Source organism: Chrysochloris asiatica, unplaced genomic scaffold, assembly GCF_000296735.1.
Source record: "Chrysochloris asiatica unplaced genomic scaffold, ChrAsi1.0 scaffold00001, whole genome shotgun sequence".
Classification (NCBI taxonomy): Eukaryota; Metazoa; Chordata; class Mammalia; order Afrosoricida; family Chrysochloridae; genus Chrysochloris; species Chrysochloris asiatica.
In genome coordinates this window covers 50,411,052-50,428,707 of record NW_006408519.1, presented here as the reverse complement: position 1 = coordinate 50,428,707, position 17,656 = coordinate 50,411,052, and the positions used below count along the sequence as shown (strand labels likewise).

General features: G+C 54.2%; 1 protein-coding gene across 1 annotated transcript in view; it reads left to right on the top strand.

Annotated features, from left to right (window-relative positions):
* Positions 1-2,690: 2,690 nt before the first annotated feature.
* Positions 2,691-17,656, top strand: part of MROH5 (maestro heat-like repeat family member 5) — a 49,623-nt gene continuing 34,657 nt past the window's right edge. The window contains exons 1-13 of the mRNA XM_006830850.1: positions 2,691-2,835; positions 3,686-3,831; positions 4,333-4,461; positions 5,525-5,684; positions 6,779-6,831; positions 9,767-9,874; positions 10,147-10,263; positions 11,911-12,030; positions 12,899-13,045; positions 13,521-13,643; positions 14,314-14,393; positions 15,861-15,996; positions 17,117-17,221. Of these exons, the coding sequence (XP_006830913.1) occupies positions 2,691-2,835; positions 3,686-3,831; positions 4,333-4,461; positions 5,525-5,684; positions 6,779-6,831; positions 9,767-9,874; positions 10,147-10,263; positions 11,911-12,030; positions 12,899-13,045; positions 13,521-13,643; positions 14,314-14,393; positions 15,861-15,996; positions 17,117-17,221 (1,569 nt within the window). The remainder of the gene's footprint in view (positions 2,836-3,685; positions 3,832-4,332; positions 4,462-5,524; positions 5,685-6,778; positions 6,832-9,766; positions 9,875-10,146; positions 10,264-11,910; positions 12,031-12,898; positions 13,046-13,520; positions 13,644-14,313; positions 14,394-15,860; positions 15,997-17,116; positions 17,222-17,656) is intronic.

Genomic DNA, 17,656 nt, shown 5'->3' with positions numbered 1-17,656 from the left:
CCTTGGGAACTCTATGCAGGGTCAGAATCAACTCAATGGCACTTTATAACAACAACATATGAGTCAGTGTTATAGTATGACTAAAGCCCCCATTTAAACGAGGTATCCACTAAGTCATTTTAGCCCCGTCTCACCCTGTCCCCCCACCCCCCACACCCTATGGAAAAATAACAAATAAACTTCTTACAGAAAAACCACGAAGGTCAGAATGACCCAAGGACACCTGAACAAACAGGATAAAAACTTAGCCCATCCATCCATACAAACAAGATAAGGGTTTATTGGTGGGTTTACTCCCACTTACAGGATAAGAGTCTGCTGGAATTTTCCACCCCAGGTAACAAGACAAGTCTGTCTGTTTTCAGCACTCTATGTTTTTGTATAAAACCCTGTGTTCGCTTCCTCACTTCGGGGTCAGAGTGATTTGGGCCTGAGCTGACACTCTGACTGCCGGCAGTAAACTTTGCTCTTTAAGATTTCAAGTTGAGCTCTTTCTTTCTGATTCACACTGCCGCCACAGTAGGACTTCTGGTGTGGCTCTGTAGGATCAACACTGAACTGCAAACCACAAGGTCAGCAGTTCAAGCCCACCAGCTGCTGCTCGGAAACCCTATGGTCGCTATGGATCAAAACTGGCTTGATAGCACTTAATAACAACAAGTTATCAAGTGGACAAGTTCTCTGAGGAATACACTTGTCTTACTCTCATTACTGTTGTTGTTGTTGTTGTTAAGTGCCGTCAAGTTGGTTCTGACCCATAGCGATCCTGTATAGGGTTTTGAAGGAGCGGCTGGTAAGCTTGAACCACCAACCTTGCAGCTTAAACCGACCTGGCAGTCCAGCACATTAGCCCACAGTGCCACACCAGGATTCTATTACTCTCATTAGAGCGCTTTCAAAAACAACAACGAGGTCTAATCAAAACAGTGGCCTCCGAGGGGCATTGTGAGGCCAGTTCAGTTCAAACCAAGCCAGAAAAGTCCACCCAGAAGGCTATGGTGACTGTGTTTTGAGGACCCCATGGGGTAATCGTGATGGGTTTTCTCTAAGGACCATCATAGGGATTTAGGTGTTGATGTTGGTGTTGAATCCCTTCCAGTTGATTCTTACTCACAGGGCTTCTGAAGGGCAGCTGGTGGGTTTGAACCATGAACCTGTGGTTAGCAGTCCAGTGCTTACCCTACAGTTCCATGGTGGTGGTGTTGTATGCCATCGAGTCAGTCCCAACTCATGTTGTTGTTGTTGTTAAGTACCATGGAGTCGGTTCTGACTCTTGGCGACCCGCACAGGGTTTCCGAGGCTGTAAATCTTTATGGGAGCAGAACGCCTCATCTTTCTCCCAAGGAACGGCTGGTAGTTTTGAACTGCCAACCTTGAGGTTAGCAACCCAATTCGTAACCACTATGCTACTAGGGCTTATTAGGAAGAAGTTTTAAGAAAATTGAAAAGTACCTAAGTTAGGAAAAGGCTGGGAAACAGCACCATGGAATTCCCCCATCCCAAAAGTGCCCCCCGCCCCCGGCTCAGTCTTCAAGGGCAATGAGGTTGTCCTAGGAGAATTCCACTGGGAAACCTCACCCCATCCACCCTATAGCCCTAATCTTGCCCTTTCAGACTTCTTTTGTCCCCCAAACTCCAAGAACATTTAAAAGGAGTGCAGTCTCAGTCCCTTGGGGATGGCTAAATGGCCGTTTTGATGTAATGCAAATAAAAGAAGTCAGAATCCTTAGGGGGCAGGTTGTGCTCTTGCTGTTGAATGCCTTCAAGTCAGTTCTGATTCATAATGACCCTGTATAGGGTTTCCAAGGAGAGACAGCGAGCTTGGACCGCCGACCTTGTAGTTTAAACTGACCTTGAAGTCCAACACATTAACCCACAGCGACACCGCAGGACTCCTCGGGGGAAAGTTAGAGAGCTGGAAACCATTCCTTTAGAAGTGTGCAGACCTAGATGGAGGGGATGTCAAGAGACAGTGACTACATGTTTGGATATTTTTGTTCAATAATGATGTCTGTGGTTTGTAGCAATACTTTTTGACTTACCCTGCCATACGTTCTCTGTCTCTCTCCCTCCACCCGCTCCCCTCCACCCCCCGACACACACGCTCTGAAGGATCAGGCTGCTGAGGCCTGGAGCAGACAGGATTGTGGGACAGCTTTTCTAGCTTCATGATCTTTGTTCCTAGCACTTGCTGACCTCCTTCCAAGTCCCCACCAGTGATGTCTGGGGTACCAAGGACAGGCTTGCATGTGCACCTGAAAAGAGTTGTTGTTGTTAAGTGCCGTCAAGTCGGTTCAGACACATAGCGACCCTACACAGGGTTTCCGAGGCTGTAAATCTTTACAGGAGCAGAAAGCCTCATCTTTCTCCCACAGAGCAGCTGGTAGTTTCAAACTGCTGACCTTGAGGTTCATAGCCCAATTCATAACCACTATGCTACCAGAGCTCCTTCCCAAAATCAGTGGTGGAGCTGGGACTGCGCTTGCGTTACCCTGATCCCACGTGCTGGCAGCCATGTCTGTTCCACAGACACTTGCTAGAAGTCAAACCCAGCAGGCCAACAGCTGCTGCTACCTAGCCCCCTGTGTCCCTGAGGCTGCACTCGTGTCTCCTGCATTGAGGCCAGGAGAACACAGGTGCACAGAGGACCATTTTTCCATTCCAGAGTCTCCTCACATACCTCCAAATCCATGAAGGACCTATCACACACGAAGCTACCTCAGAGCTCTGCTCACAGAGTCACCTCCACCATCCTGCTCCACAAGTCACACAGCAGCCAGGCTGCCCTGGTGCCCAGAGAGCACAGGGTGTTCATGGAAGAAGCCTACAACGCAGGTGACCACCAGCCCTGGGACTCGATGGGGCGGGGGCCCATGGGGTCAACTTCAGCCTCCCATCATCCTCCTGCCCTGGACATTCCTGGGTGAGGACTAGAGGGGGTGGCCCTCTGAGAGCTTGGGGGGATGCCAAGTGAGATTTCATCAGAAGAAGGCACCTTTCATAGCCCCCAAAATGCTCCATCTCACACCCCCTGCCCTGCTCTACTCTCTAGTTCTTTCATCTCAAAACCTCAGTTTAAGGTCTAGGCCTTGCCCTGGAATGCCTTAAATTCCCACCTCCTCGGAGAAGCCAGTCCTCCTCTCCCCTCCCCTTCCTCTGTGTGTGCACCCAGGCTTGTTAACATACCTATCCCCACTGAACCAAAGTCCACTAACACTGGACAGGGAATCCCCCAGGCCAGAGCTGAACCCCGACTCCCCCTTGACCCCACAAACAGCCCTGTGCTCACAGAGCGAACACCAGTGAGTGCTGGCTGCAAGGTAGAGGTATAACGTCATTATGAATTGATGAAGGAGTAGAACGAATGAATGGATGGATGGATGGACGGATTGACAGACAAACATACATATGGATGAGTGGGTAGATGGATGGATGAATGATGGATAGGTAAGTGGAGGGATGAAAGGCCGTTGGGTTCACGGCAGGATGGAAACATGAATGAGTGAATGGGAATAGCAGACTTGCCTACATTCCTGCCCTTATCCTATCTTCAACCCCAGGAGAGGACAGTCAGGAGGCCCCAATGTATCCCATAGCCACCCTCTAACCTGCCCACCCTGTCCTACTGCCTCAGTGTGGTGCCCCCACAGCTTACCCGCCTTCGCACCCTTCTTGCCGACTTTAGCCATCTGCTTCAAAATGCTCCGGGACCTGAACAGGTCACACCCCCTTCACCTGAAGCATGTCATCAGAAAGATCACGAGTATGGCTTATGAGTCCCCCAACCTGGTGTTGGAAACCATCCACGATTACTTCACAGACAACCCAGAGGTAGGGGCAACTTGGGCATCGGGGGCAGGCATGGGGAACACAGAGGGGGTGGGCCCCAAGATGGGCTCAGATCCTGGCTCCTCAGATGTCAAATGGGCTGAGACCGGGGAGGAAAGTTGATCCATGACTTTAATCACCCTCAGAACTGTCTTCTGAGGTAGACGTGATGTTCCTCGCAGATGACGACACTGAAGCTGACAGAGATAAACAATTTCCCCAAAGTAACTGCCCTCAGCAGATGGCTGTGTGGATGATCTGTGTTTCCACAGATTAATAAACAAATGAATTAAGTAGCTTGAGGGCAGAATGTTTTGAAAATCCCTGTCTTTGTAGTGCTGGGCTCAAGGTCTACACTTGGTAGGTGCCCAATAAACCAGTCATTGAGTCAATGGCCAAATGCATCCATTGTGGTCATCCCCACTCCTCTCCATGCTCCTGCTGTTGTCTCCCACGTGCTAGGACCAGCTAGTCCTGAGCCTCAGTGCACTCTGCCGTCCACAGATCTCCATCCGACACAAGTTCCGGCTATTCCAGGTCCTGGAGACGGTCATCAGAACCAGCGACTCCCTGGCAGAGACCTGGGAGAAGACCTTCATGGAGCTGGCCCTGGAGAACATGACCAAGACCACGGTGGGCCCCCTCCCCAGCAGACCCAGTCCCCAAGGGCTCCGAGGACCCAGAGGGAGTTGGGGTGCCCAATGTGTGTCCAGCCCCCTTCCGAGGGGGGCCTCATGCACTCCCATTGCACAGTGGGGGGGGAAGGTGGGACCCCGAGGATCCTTGCTCATCTAAGGCCGCAGAGCCCCTGGATGCCTGGTCCCTGAGATCTGCTCTGGGTCTCCCCACATTCAGCACCTTCCTCCCCATCAGCCCAGCCCACACTGTAGGGGACTTCGGTGGGGCAGCCCAAGGCCTAGGCCTTCAGGGAGCCCACCTGATGGAGACTCACTAGTTTGGACCGAAACTGCCACTTCCACCAGACTGTCAGGCCAGGAAGTGCTCCAGGGTGACCACAGGTCTTAGCTGATTAGGGTTCTGGAACTTGGGGACAGGGGCTCAAATGTAGACTGACTAAACCCTGGTGACACTGTGGATTAGATGCCGCGCTGCTCTGCAGGTTATGTCCCATAAAGAATTCATTTCAGAAACCCTATGTAGGGTCTCCATGGGGTCCTAGTGTGGCCCCGTAGGATAAGTCCTGGACAGTTAACCACAAGATTGCCAGTTCAAACCCACTAGCTTCTCGGAAACTCTATAGGGTCACTCCAAGTCAGAAGTGACTCGACGGGACAACGACATGACTCGAAATGAACTCAGTGACGGTTGGTTTGGTCTCAGCCCAGGGCAGTCACCATGGTGGGCTCCCCTGGAACCATGATGAGTCAGGGTGGGAAGAGCAGTGTGGGGTCACTGAGTTACCACAGCACAACCTGGCCCTCTGCTAAGCACGAACGGACATCACCTGCCAAACAGCTGGAGAGACTGAGGTGCAGAGGACTTGGGGAACTTGCGGTTGGTAACCATCCCGATGGAGGACAACTGGTACCCTTCCTGGAAGTGAAGTACAGAGACCCAGGGTTGAGCCTGCCAGCCTCCCTTGGCCTCAGTTTCTATCCATAAAATGGGCAGATTGAGCAGCTCTTGGAACAACGCCCTCCCTGTTGTCCCTGCTGTCCTCCCCTCCCCTGTCCAGGAGCTGGAAGACGTGTACCAGGACGCAGCCAGCAACGTGTTGGTGGCTATCTGCAAACACTCCTGGCGGGTGGTGGCCCGGCACCTGGAGACGGAAGTGCTGACAGGCGTCTTCCCACACCGCAGCGTCCTCTACGTACTGGGCTTGATGTCCTCCAACAGTATGTCCAGTCTGGGCCGGGGGCTGGGGCGGGCGAGGTGGACGGACCCACCCAACACACTGGAAGCACCCCTGCCTTAAGACCCGATGGCTGCTGTCCTGCCCTCGGGGCCCTGGTTCAAGGTCACACCCTGTCCAGCTGGGCCACAAACTAGACCAACTCATGGGTCTCCATCAGTGTCTCACACATAGGCGTGGGCACAACCAAGACCCGTCAAGGAGTCCCAGGAGGGGACCTCGGGTACTGCTTCTGGGTCCCCCCTCCATCACTCAAGCAGCAAGCTTGACAGGCCCGGGGTCCCCAGCAGCTGCCACAGTCACTGTGCCGGGACCTGGAGCTGCCCCAAACAGAGAAAGACTGCTCTGAACAGTTGGGGGGGTGGCTCAGTTTAATGTCAGGCAACCAGTGTACCCAAGAGCAGGATGCTGAGGATTTGTAAAGTTCTCTGTCCTGAGCTCACTGGGTCCCCAGGGAGCAATTCAATTCACTGGTTCACTCACACATTCCTTCACTCGGAACTGCCAGCTGGGGAGGTATGGGAGTAGGCCAGGGCAGTGAAGGAGAAAGTCCCTGCCCTGGTGGGCATTGAGAGAGCTTCCCAGAGAAGGGCCAAGTCTGAGCCAGGTCTGGAGGGATGAGGAGCTGGAGGGAAGAGGCAGGCTTCCCTTGAGAAGGGAATGGTGTGTGCTTGCCCGGGCCTGGGGCAGTAGGATGAGACAGGGTCCAGAGAGAGGCCCACTGGGCTGGGGGACTGAAGCCAGGCAGAAGCAGGCCCAGCAGTTGGTGTAGATTCTTCAAAGCCAGGACGACCTCTAAGAGCCCCAAGTTCCCCCCAAACAGCTTCTCCCCCTGAGTGGGGTCTCCAAATCCCTCAGGAAGTGTCCCAGTCCCACAGTGCACCCCACTATGTCTCAATGGGCCCCTTCACTCTCTTTTGGGAATCCTGAGACCTAGAGAAGTTGTGTGATTGGCCTGTGGTCACGCAGCAGGGCGGATGCCACAGCTCCCATCTGAAAGCCCAGCTCTGGCTCCCTCAACACCTGGGTGGGGAGAGGTTCCTGTCACTCAGCCCCTCCTCTCCCCCTACCCCACAGAGCAGCTGTTCCACAATGGAGACCAGGTGTGCTGGGAAGAGCAGCTGGCCCAGGTAGGGGGAGGTGCCAGGCACCAGGCCTTCTTTGGGGGCAAGAGGAGAGGGCTGTAGCCCTGTAGGGGTAGGGGGAGAGCAGGAGGAAGGACCCCCACCATAGATGAGCCCATGGGAACCTAGAATTTGAACCTTGGTCCCTGGAGACCGGGCACAGCACCAGCATCTAGCACCCAGGAAGCTCTCAACACCCAGTCCCTGGTTCAGACAGACAGAGGGGCCTGAGCAGACTGTCAGTGCCACAGAAGAAAGGGAGAAGCTGAAGTGGGGTCCACGGCCCACCTGGACCAACCACACACCAAGGGAGGGGCTGCATGGCACATAACAGCTGCAACGTGTTGTCCAAGTCCCTGGGTGACTTAAACAGTGAGCATGGGATCGACTTGAAAATACAGCCACTGAGAACCCTAGAGTACAGTTCTCTGACACACACGGGGCACCATGAGTGGGATCTACTTATGAAAAATCATCCACTGAGGACCCTGTGGGGCACAGTTCTACTCTGACACACACGGGGCACCATGAGTGGGATCTACTTATGAAAACTCATCCACTGAGGACCCTGTGGGGCACAGTTCTGCTCTGACACACACGGGGGCACCATGAGTGGAGTCTACTTATGAAACATCATCCACTGAGAACCCTGTGAGCACAGTTTTCCTCTGACACACATGGGGCACCATGAGTGGAATCTACTTATGAAACATCATCCACTGAGAACCCTGTGGGCACAGTTCTACTCTAACACACACGGGACACCATGAGTGGGATCTACTTATGAAAAATCATCCACTGAGAACCCTGTGGGCACAGTTCTCCTCTGACACACACGGGGCACCATGAGTTCGAGTACACTCACCAGCACCCATTGTTTAATATGGTTATCTATGTATACTAGAGATCTGTATATTTTCCGGTAGGTTACAAACACCTCTTAAAAAAAAAAAAAGTCAACAAGAACATCTTCAGGAACCTGATTTGTTTTAAAACTCAGGTTGATTCAGATTTTAGAAAAACAATCTGGTGACCCTGCCAAATAGCCCATAAACACCCTTGTCAAGGCCTGAGGCAGAGATGGAAAAGCAAGTATCAATATCTCAGCCACAGAACCTACAAATAGCCATGCTAAGTCAGCTGACTAAACCATGTAAATGGTGGCACATCAACTTGGCACACCACACCTTTGCCACCAATGGAGGCTACTGCCAAGATGTGAAAGAATCCTGAATCTTTTTTGCTTTGGCTACTGCATTGCACAGGAAGGGCTGTGGTCTGTGGTAGAAGAGAAAGGGCGGAAGCAGGTGCCACCCAGGTCCTGCTGTGCCCCAGTGTCCTGCAAGTGGGGCAGTCGGACAAGTGGACAAGCCCCTCTGGTTTCTGCAGGAGTGGAGAGCAATTTGCATTTCAGGAGCTAAAAGAGCAATGCCAGTGAGAGAAGGAAAGGGCTCTGGCACGGACACTCCATGTTGGTCTTGTGTCCAGAAGGCTGCCAGGGATGCCCTGGTACTCACTGCATTGCATACTTCAGCCTAACTCCCTAGAGATCAAATTCCTTAGGGGCGTGCATGCGCCGTTTAACTTTTTGCTGATATTGCTAAAAGCCTTCCTAAAAAAGTTGTACATCCAGCCGTTCTCTCCTCAAAGGATATGAAGGTGCTACCCTCACCCCACTTTTCTGCCAACATTCGGTGTGCTAATTTGTGCCAGTTTTTGTCCAAACAATAACATCAGTCACTCACTACCATCCAATCCTGTATTGTGTTTCTGAGGCTGTAAAATCTTTACAGAAGCAGAAAGCCTCCTCTTTCTCTGAGAATCAGCTGGTGGGTTAGAACTGCCGACCTTGCAGTTAGCAGTCCAATGTTTTTCCTACAGCACCACTAGGGATCCTAAATGATGACATACAGGGTGCTAACCTCTGATCTCTAAGTATCAGAGAACTTGCATTTATACATTATGTGTTTGCTATGTCTGTGTCCCTTTAGCCATCCTAAGCATGTGAACTTTTTCTTATTGGTGTGTAAAGGGCTCTTTATAATCGAAGCTGCTCTTGTTAAGTACCATCGAGTTGGTTCTGACCCTGTGTAAGGTTTCCAAGAATCAGCCGGTGGGTTTGAACTGCCGACCTTGTGGTTCACAGTCCAGTGCTGGCCTGCAGTGCTGCACCAGGAGGTAGCCTTGGTAACAGGTGACAGATGACAAAAACAACAAAACTTTGCTGAGTCTTTTGTCTTTAAATGTTTTTTGATCTTTACTTTTGAGATTTTAAGGTTTGGGGCCATACCTTATGCCAGAAAGAATCTTGGGATGGAAAATCTTGGAGTGCCTGGCTCCTGGAGTCTAATGATGCTGAGGGTAGAGAAATCTAGTCTTCAACTTGAGCCACCCCCTTCGAGTCAAAACCGAATAGGGCTTTCTCTCTTGAAGAGACATTTTATTCGTCATCTGACCTCTCATTCCCTCATTTAAAATATAGCCATGGCCACTCACTCTGTGCTGTGAACAGAGCCCTGACCTGGTCCCCACCCTCAGGACACCCAGGGGCATACTTCAGCCAGCACTCATTGAGCACCCCACCCCCCCTGCCACCGGGGCTGGGGCACAAACAGGGCTCACCTGCACGTGCACTCACCTTCAGCACCTAGGGGAAGGATCTTAGGGGATGCGCTTCACATCTCTGAGGACGTCAGACAAATAGGAGACAGCTGGTCCTAAAGACTCCAAGAGGAAAGGGGTCCAGAGGAGGACCCGTCAGGACTGAGTTCATGGCCAGAGAGGCCAGAGTGGGCCAAGGCTAGTTGAAGCTGGGCTTCAGATCTCAGTGGATTCTGAGCCCTGGCCCTCGGTGGAGCCTGAACCCCGGCCCCCAGTGAAGCCTGAGCCCCAGCCCTAGTGGAGCCTGAGCCCCAGCCCTGCCCTCCCGGTCTACTAACAGATAGCTGCCAAGTCTGTGCAGTTCCTGAACACCGACGCGTGGTCCAAGGAGCTGCTGTGGACACTCACCAGGCCTAACCGGACACAGCAGGAGCAGCCCCCGGAGAAGGTGAGCCCCTGCCGCCACACAGCACCCAGCCATCTGCGTGCAGGCCCTCCCCACCCCCATGCAGGCCCTGAATGAAGCAGACAGAGGAGCTGGGACCTGGATGGGCAGCTGGTAGACGGTCCCAGAGCACGGTCATGGGCACTGCAGGAGCCAGGGAGGGTGACAGGTGTGGTAAGGTGGGCCATTCAGAGGTGGGGGGGCATCCATCGGGGGTTGGACGGGGCAGACCCAGAAGGATCAGGCCCAGGAAAGGATGCCCAACCCTCCCACAGACCTTTCTGTTCACCTTCTACGGGCTGATCCTGCAGGCTGCAGAGTGTAGTAGCACCATCCGGACACACCTGCAGTCCCTCCTGGAGACATCCCACCAGTGCCCCAAACAGAGAGAGGTGAGGCCGCAAGGGAAACAGGTGCACCACCACCAGACCTGACAACTGGCTTAGCCCTGATCCTGGTCACATGCTGAGCCCTGATCCTGGTCACATGCTGAGCCCTGATCCTGGTCACATGCTGAACCCTGATCCTGGTCACATACTGAGGCCTGATCCTGGTCACATGCTGAGCCCTGATCCTGGTCACATGCTGAGCCCTGATCCTGGTCACATGCTGAGCCCTGATCCTAGTCACATACTGAGGCCTGATCCCAGTCACAGATTGAGCCTTTTTCCTGGTCAAAGGCTGAGCCCTGACCCTGGTCACAGACTGAGCCCTGACCCTGGTCACAGACTGAGCCCTGATCCTGGTCACAGACTTAACCCTGATCCCAGTCACAGACTGAGCCTTTTTCCTGGTCATAGGCTGAGCCCTGACCCTGGTCATAGGCTGAGCCCTGACCCTGGTCACAGACTGAGCCCTGATTCCGGTCACAGACTGAGCCTTTTTCTTGGTCATAAGCTGAGCACTGACCCTGGTCACAGGCTCAGCTCTGACCCTGGTCACATACTAAGCCCTGATCCTGGTCACAGACAGAACCCTAATCTTGGTCACATGCTGAACCCTGATCCTGGTCACAGACAGAACCCTGATCCTGGTCACAGGCTCAGTCCTGATCATGGTAACAGAGAGATCCCTGATCCTGGTCACAGACTGAACTCTGATTCCAGTCACAGACTGACCCTTTTTCTTGGTCATAGGCTGAACCCTGACCCTGGTCACAGGCTCAGCTCTGACCCTAGTCACATACTGATCCCTGATTCTGGTCACAGGTTGAGTTCTGATCCTGATCATAGGCTGAGCCTTGACCCTGGTCATAGACTGAGTCTTATTAATCACAGGTTGAGTTCTGATCCTGATCATAGGCTGAGCCTTGACCCTGGTCATAGACTGAGTCTTATTAATCACAGGTTGAGTTCTGATCCTGATCATAGGCTGAGCCTTGACCCTGGTCATAGACTGAGTCTTATTAATCACAGACCTGATCCTAGTCATATCCTGAACCTTTTTCTTGGTCATAAGCTGAGCCCTGATCGTAGTCACATGCTGAGGCCTGATCCTGGTCACAGGTTGAATTCTGATCTGGGTCACATGCTAAGCCTTGATTGTTCTCACAGACTGAGCCCTAACCCTATTTAAATATTGACACCTGATGCTGGTCACACACTGAGCCTTTTCTTGGTCATAGGCTGAGCCCAGATCCTAGTCGCAAATTGAGTTCTGATCCTGGTCATCAGCTCAGTCCTCTCCCTGGACATGCCCTTAGCCTGACCCTGGTCAATGCAGAGTCCCATAATGGTCACAGACAGCCCACCCACCACCTGGATTCTTGTCTTTCATCCCACATATATTTCCTGGACCCTCACTCTGGCCCCTAGGTGGCTGTGCTCAGAGCTAGCAGTGAGGGACAGCTGGCCTGCAGGGTCCTTCTGTCTCCATCCCACCCGTGAGAGATGCCCCTTGGGTTGTGTTCAGAGTGGCCATGTCCTGGAGATTGTGGGACTGGGAGGAGAATGTCTGGGACCTTGCTATGCCCCTCCCATTCGGGCTGAGGGGCCAGATCTGGTCATGTGACAGTCACCATTTCACCCACCCACCAACAGGGCATGGCGGTCACCATGGGGCTGGCTGCTACCCGCCACCTGGACGATGTCTGGGCCGTCCTGGAGCAGTTTGGCCGCAGTGCTCCTATCAGATGTAGTTTCCATAGCTTCTCCCCAAAGGTACCTGCTCAGAGAACCTCAGGAATCTCAGCAAGGGGCCCCATACAGACTTCCTGCCCCCTTTCTTCCCTCCCCAGCTGTTGGGGGAGAGATGACCAATGGGTATGAAGGACCTGGTACATGCTAGTTGTTTAAGAAGCGACCACTTGGTGCCATTGTGCTGGGTTGGGGTTAAGCTCTTGGCCATTTTGCCTTGTGATTTAACTTCAAATAGGGGACGAGGGCAGGAGATCACCCAGTGCTCGGCTGCATGGATGGCTGCATACCCACACGCATCTCACCGCATCCTCAACCTCCCCCGCCCCGCTGGGCTACCTTAGGACAGAGTCAGGGAAGGGGATTCCCTGCTACCCTGGATCTGTTCAAAGGAATGGCTGTAGTCAACCACAGAGCCCGCAGCAGGGTGGGTAATTCCTCAGGGTCCTGCAGCCTGCATGTGGTGGGCAAATCAGGGACCAGGACCCTCACTCAGCCTCAGCAGGCCACAAAGTAGCCGCAGAACCTACACTGGGTCTCAGCAAGATCCAGTCCTTCTAGGTGGAGGCCCCTTCACCTGGAAGGAACAGTGGTGTGTGGACACTGGGCTCCTGGAAGGAGACCCACAAGAGGGGAAGTGAGGGGATTGGACCCACGCCAGCTCCAGCAGAGCCAGCTGCCCAGATACATACTCCTAGGTGGTCTCACTGGTCCACACACACACAACGACAAGCCCATTTTCCCTAATGAAGTAGCAGAGGCCCACCATCCCAAAACACCTTCCCTCCAGAACCCTGCTAGGACCTGGAGCCCCTTCCCCACTGCTTCCCAGAGGAGGGGTCCACAGGGCCCTGATGCCCCTTTTCTCCCCACCCCCACCCACTGTGGTCAGTGTTCGGAGGACTACCGATGGAAGTGGGGAAGCAGTACCATCCTGCTCACATATGGCCAGATGGCCGCCAAGGCCAAGGACCACATCCTCCCGTGGGTGGACAACATCTTGTCCCGGATGATCTTCTACTTCCGCTACAGCTGCTGGGTATGGTGGTCCCTAAGGCCAGCCCAGAATCAAGAGTCCAGGACCCCAAGGCTAGGCGCCATCTCCCCACCCCCAACCCTACCCTGCAGTCCGAAGAACCCTGCTGGCCTTCCCGTTGCCCCTCCACCCCTTTGCCCACCCTAAAGTTATCTGGGCATTTCACTTTCAACAAACCCTGGGTTTACACCTATGGGTGAGGGAGGGGACATTGGGGAGGCGACAACCCTGTGTGCTTTCTGCCTGGGATCTCAAATCCCCCGGGGGCCGCGATGGCTCCTACACACAAGGTTCCCAGGCCGAAATACTGTCAGCGGCGTTCTCAGACTTTGAACAAAGCTCCATGTGTCCAAATACTGAAAACCCCGAATGTGCAGGTCACCAACCATGGGCTCTGCCATGCCCCTGTCCAGCATGGCCCTGCTCTCACTCCCTGCACTGTCTCTGCCCGATGCCTGACCAGCTCCCCTCGTTCCAGGATGACACCCTGAAACAGAGCTTCCTCTCAGCCGTCTTACAACTGGTGGAGGCCACTAGCCGGAACGACGGTGCCCACAGCTATGAGTTTGCCCAGGTCCCCGAGCTCCTCGACTGTCTGATGGTGAGAGACGGTCCGGGGCCTGAGGAGGGGCGTGGTGGGGAGGAGAGATGGCATCCTCACACAGGCCAGCAGCGTTCATGAATGAGCTCCCCTGGGAGACGAGTGGGAGAGGTGGGTTTCTGGAGTGTGCCCAAGTTCCTTACAAGCTTTCACATTTGGAAGCCCACCCATTTTGCTTATGGTGACCTTGAGCCATTGGCTGGCCAGTTACAGCCAACTTCCAGATGATGAGCCTTCAGCACAGAAAGGCCAACTCCATCCATTCTGCAAACACTGGCCTGGCTGGTTCCGAGTGCCCGGTCACACGGAACTTCCAGGGCGGTGGAGTAAACACAAGCATGCATGCACTCATGACAGTGACCAAGCCCCTTTACTGAGTCCCTGCTTGGGCCAGACCAGTGGTGCATAGCCCATCTTGCTTCGTGAGTAGCAGCAGCCTGACTGATGGGTAAACAAGTCTCAGAGCAGTAGTCACACAGCTAGTATGTAACTAAACAAGCTTCAGATGTGATCTCTCTGATGACAAAGTGTATGCTTGGATTCTCCAAGGGGTGGCCAAGTCTCAGAGGGCCCTGAATGCCAGGGTGAGGTCTTGGGCAGAGATGAGCCCTGCTGTCAGAAGTGGGCTTTGCCCGAGTACGTGTGGTTCATTGCATCTGGGGATTTGCAGACTTTAATGGAGAAGGAGTCCCCAAACACATTGTGTACGTCAACTCGCCAACAGACCATCCACATCATCTCCAGCGTCTGGTAAGCACCCTGGTGTAGTGCTTGTAGGGCAGTGAAGGAGGAGGGGACAGGTCAGAAATCTAGACCCCCATGGCTGGGCCTACCCCACCCAATACCAGGGTATTACTTAAGGCCAAAGCCGCCAGTTATTGCAAGACCCCCACTGTGAGTAGATCTTAGGGAAAATTCCAGGCCTAGAAGGAAGGAGTGTGAAGGAAAACAGTGTCTAGACCTGAGCCAACACCCAGGTGGGACAAGGCTGACCAGGAGGCTGCAGGGCACCGGGGGTCCTTGGGGCAGATACTCTGCCCTGCCGTCTTTAGGTTTCACCCCGCCCACCCCCCACCCCCAGGCCTGAGCGGGCGAGGTGGGGCGTCTCCACAGACTTGGAGCCATTAGCACCCCTCAGAACTTTCCATGAATTACATATACACAACAACCCCACAAAGGAATGTTGTCGTAATTGCTGTGGAGTGCTGTTGAGTGGGTTCCAACCCCGTATAAGGTTTCCGAAGAGCGACTGGTAAGCTTGAACTGCTGACCTTGCGGTTCAAACTGACTTTGTACTCCAGCGCATTAACCCACAACGCCACACCATGAAGGAATAAGCCCCCTTTGCTGGCCTGCTCTACGTTTTAGAAGGGAGGTCAAGGGATGGGTGCTGGGCAGAGTGGGCAAGGAGGGTGAGGGTATTAACCACAGAGGTGGCAGCGCAGCTGGGTAAGAACAGGTAGACCAGGTCCAAACCCTACTTCCAACAGTACCTAAGCTCTCCAAGCCTCTGTTTCCTAAAGAATTCATTAGGAAATTATTCCAAGCAATTATTGAGTACCTACTGTGTTGGAAGTAGCTCTGGTAGCGTCGAGGTTACGAATCGGGCTGTGAACTGCAAGGTCAGCAGTTTGAAACTACCAGCTGCTCCGCGGGAGAAAGATGAGGCTTTCTGCTCCCGTAAAGATTTACAGCCTCGGAAATCCTGTTCAGGGTCACTATGGGTCGGAACCGACTCGACGGCACTTAACAACCGCCGACCTTGCAGTTCAAATGACTTTGCAGTCTGGCGCATTAACCCACAGTGCCACACCATGACGTAGTGGTTATGTGTTGGGCTGCTAACCTCAAGGTCAGCAGTTTGAAACTACCAGCTGTTCCGAGAAGGAAAGATGAGGCTTTCTGTTCCCGTACAGATTTACAGCCTCGTAAATCCTCTGCAGGGCCACTTAGCAACAACGGCTCTGTGTCAGGTACCCATCTGCTTGCTGAGGACGAGTGTGAACCAGCAGAGAACATCTTTGTACCCAGAGAGCTGATACTTAGAGGCGGGAAGGGAGAGACGTGGAGTCAGGGCTGCATCAGGGCCATCGGGGAGAGACACAGCAGAGACAGTGAGGCTGAGGCACCCGTGGACCTGAGGCCCCTGCCCTCCGGGACACCCACACCGGGGTACCGTGGCCAGCTCCCCTTCACAGCTCCTCTGTCTCCCCACAGTAAGCTGAGGCCCCCGCCAGACGTGGAGCGGAAGTCACGGCTCCTCTCTGTGTGCTTCCGCAGCGTGTTCGCCTTGCCAATGCTGGAGGCTCTGGAGAAGCATACCTGCCTCTTTCTGGAGCCACCTGACATACAGGTGCGCCAGCTAAATGGCTGAGGAGGGTCAGGAGGAAGGGGCCGGGCTCCTGACAAACCCTCGGATCAAGGTTGGGGGACCTTGAGCATGTTCCTTACCTGCTCAGCTCTGTCCTTTGCCCACCTGATGGTAAAATCTCTGCCGCTAACAGAAAGATGGGCCTTCTAACCCACCAGCCGCTCAGTGAGAGCAACATTAGGCAGTCAGCCTCAGTAGAGATGCCAGCCTTGGAAACCCTGTGGGGCATTCTGTCCTGCAGGCTCGCAATGAGCTGGCATCGACCAACGGCAATGGCTTGGTTTGGGTTTGGATGGTGCAAGGGTTAAACGCTTGACTGCTAACCTAAAGATGACAACCACGAAACCCCTCACATGGGCCCCTGAGAGTCAGAATGCAGAGTTGATGTTTCTTTTTTTTTTGGGGGGGGGGGGGGGGGGGAGCGGGAAACGAGATACTAGGGGTCTACAGTGAAGACGCGGTGCTCTCAGGGAAGTCAGCCTGGCGCTGACCAGGCGCTGGTGCGCAGGGCCTTGAATGCCGAGCTGTGTGGCAGGGTCACAGGGAGGAGCAGGTGCGCCCTCCACGGGATGAGCTCCTCAACCCCACAGGGCCACCAAGTCACCTTCTGGGCAAGGAGGCTCAGTCTCTCCCGAGCAGCTACTTGGACTGACCACCTTCACGAGGTGGGAAGGAGGAGCCCGCTTGCTTTCTGGTGGGCTGAGCAGACCCCTTCTTGAGTTCCGTTAAGCAGAACAAGAGGACGCGGCCATGGCTGGAGGATGCCAGCAGAGGGCGCACACCGCTCCCACGAGTGCAGACGCAGCGCAACGCAGGATATGCAGCGGAGGGGAGGGGCGCCCTGTTAAGTGCGTAGGGACAAGGTGCCGGCGCCAGTGTGAGCGTTATCTCGTAGCCTTCAGAAGCCGGTCCTGAGAGAGAGGAGCATGCGCAGAGAAATTAAGGCGTCTGATGGGCCAGGGTTTGCATCTGTGTCTCGGGCCTGCTCTCCATGCCACACCCTGAGATGGGTCCCAGCACTATGCCCTGGGGTGGTGCGAGAGCACGAGGCCCTCTCTGCAGCCCTCCAGAAGGGTGGCGTCTCCCGTGCCTCCATCCACAGAATCCCAGGGCACCCCTCTTACCAGACACCACACTGGCTCATCCTGGGGGCCGCAGTGCCCACCTCCACCTGGCGGGTCAGGTTGGCTTCACGCCCAGGTCACAGGTGAGGTCTGAGGTCGCAGGTGACAAGACCACGCTAAGACAAGTGGAGGGAGGCCCTCTCCTGAGTGGCCAGGCAAGCGAGGCAGCAGGTTGGAGTGCAGCAAACTGGAACCTAGTCAGCTGCATAGTTCACAGGCCCAGTGTAAGACAGTGCGGACCATGATTCCAAACGTGTTAAGAATTTCTAGATGAGGGCTGCGGAACATTAAACCAAGCATTAAACCTCGTGAGGGTGTGAGACCCAGGTGATCACTCAGGGCTCTTCTGAGCGCACAAGTCTCGGTAGCCCAGGGCGCAGGTAGCTGAGTGAACGCTGGGCCTGGTGAGCACGTGCAAGCTCCTTCGGGGCGCGCGCCCCCTAAGGAACCCTGTGCCCGTGTTACCTAGTCTGCCAAACGAGGGTGATCAGAGCTGGTGGGCGGCGCCTTCGCAGGCA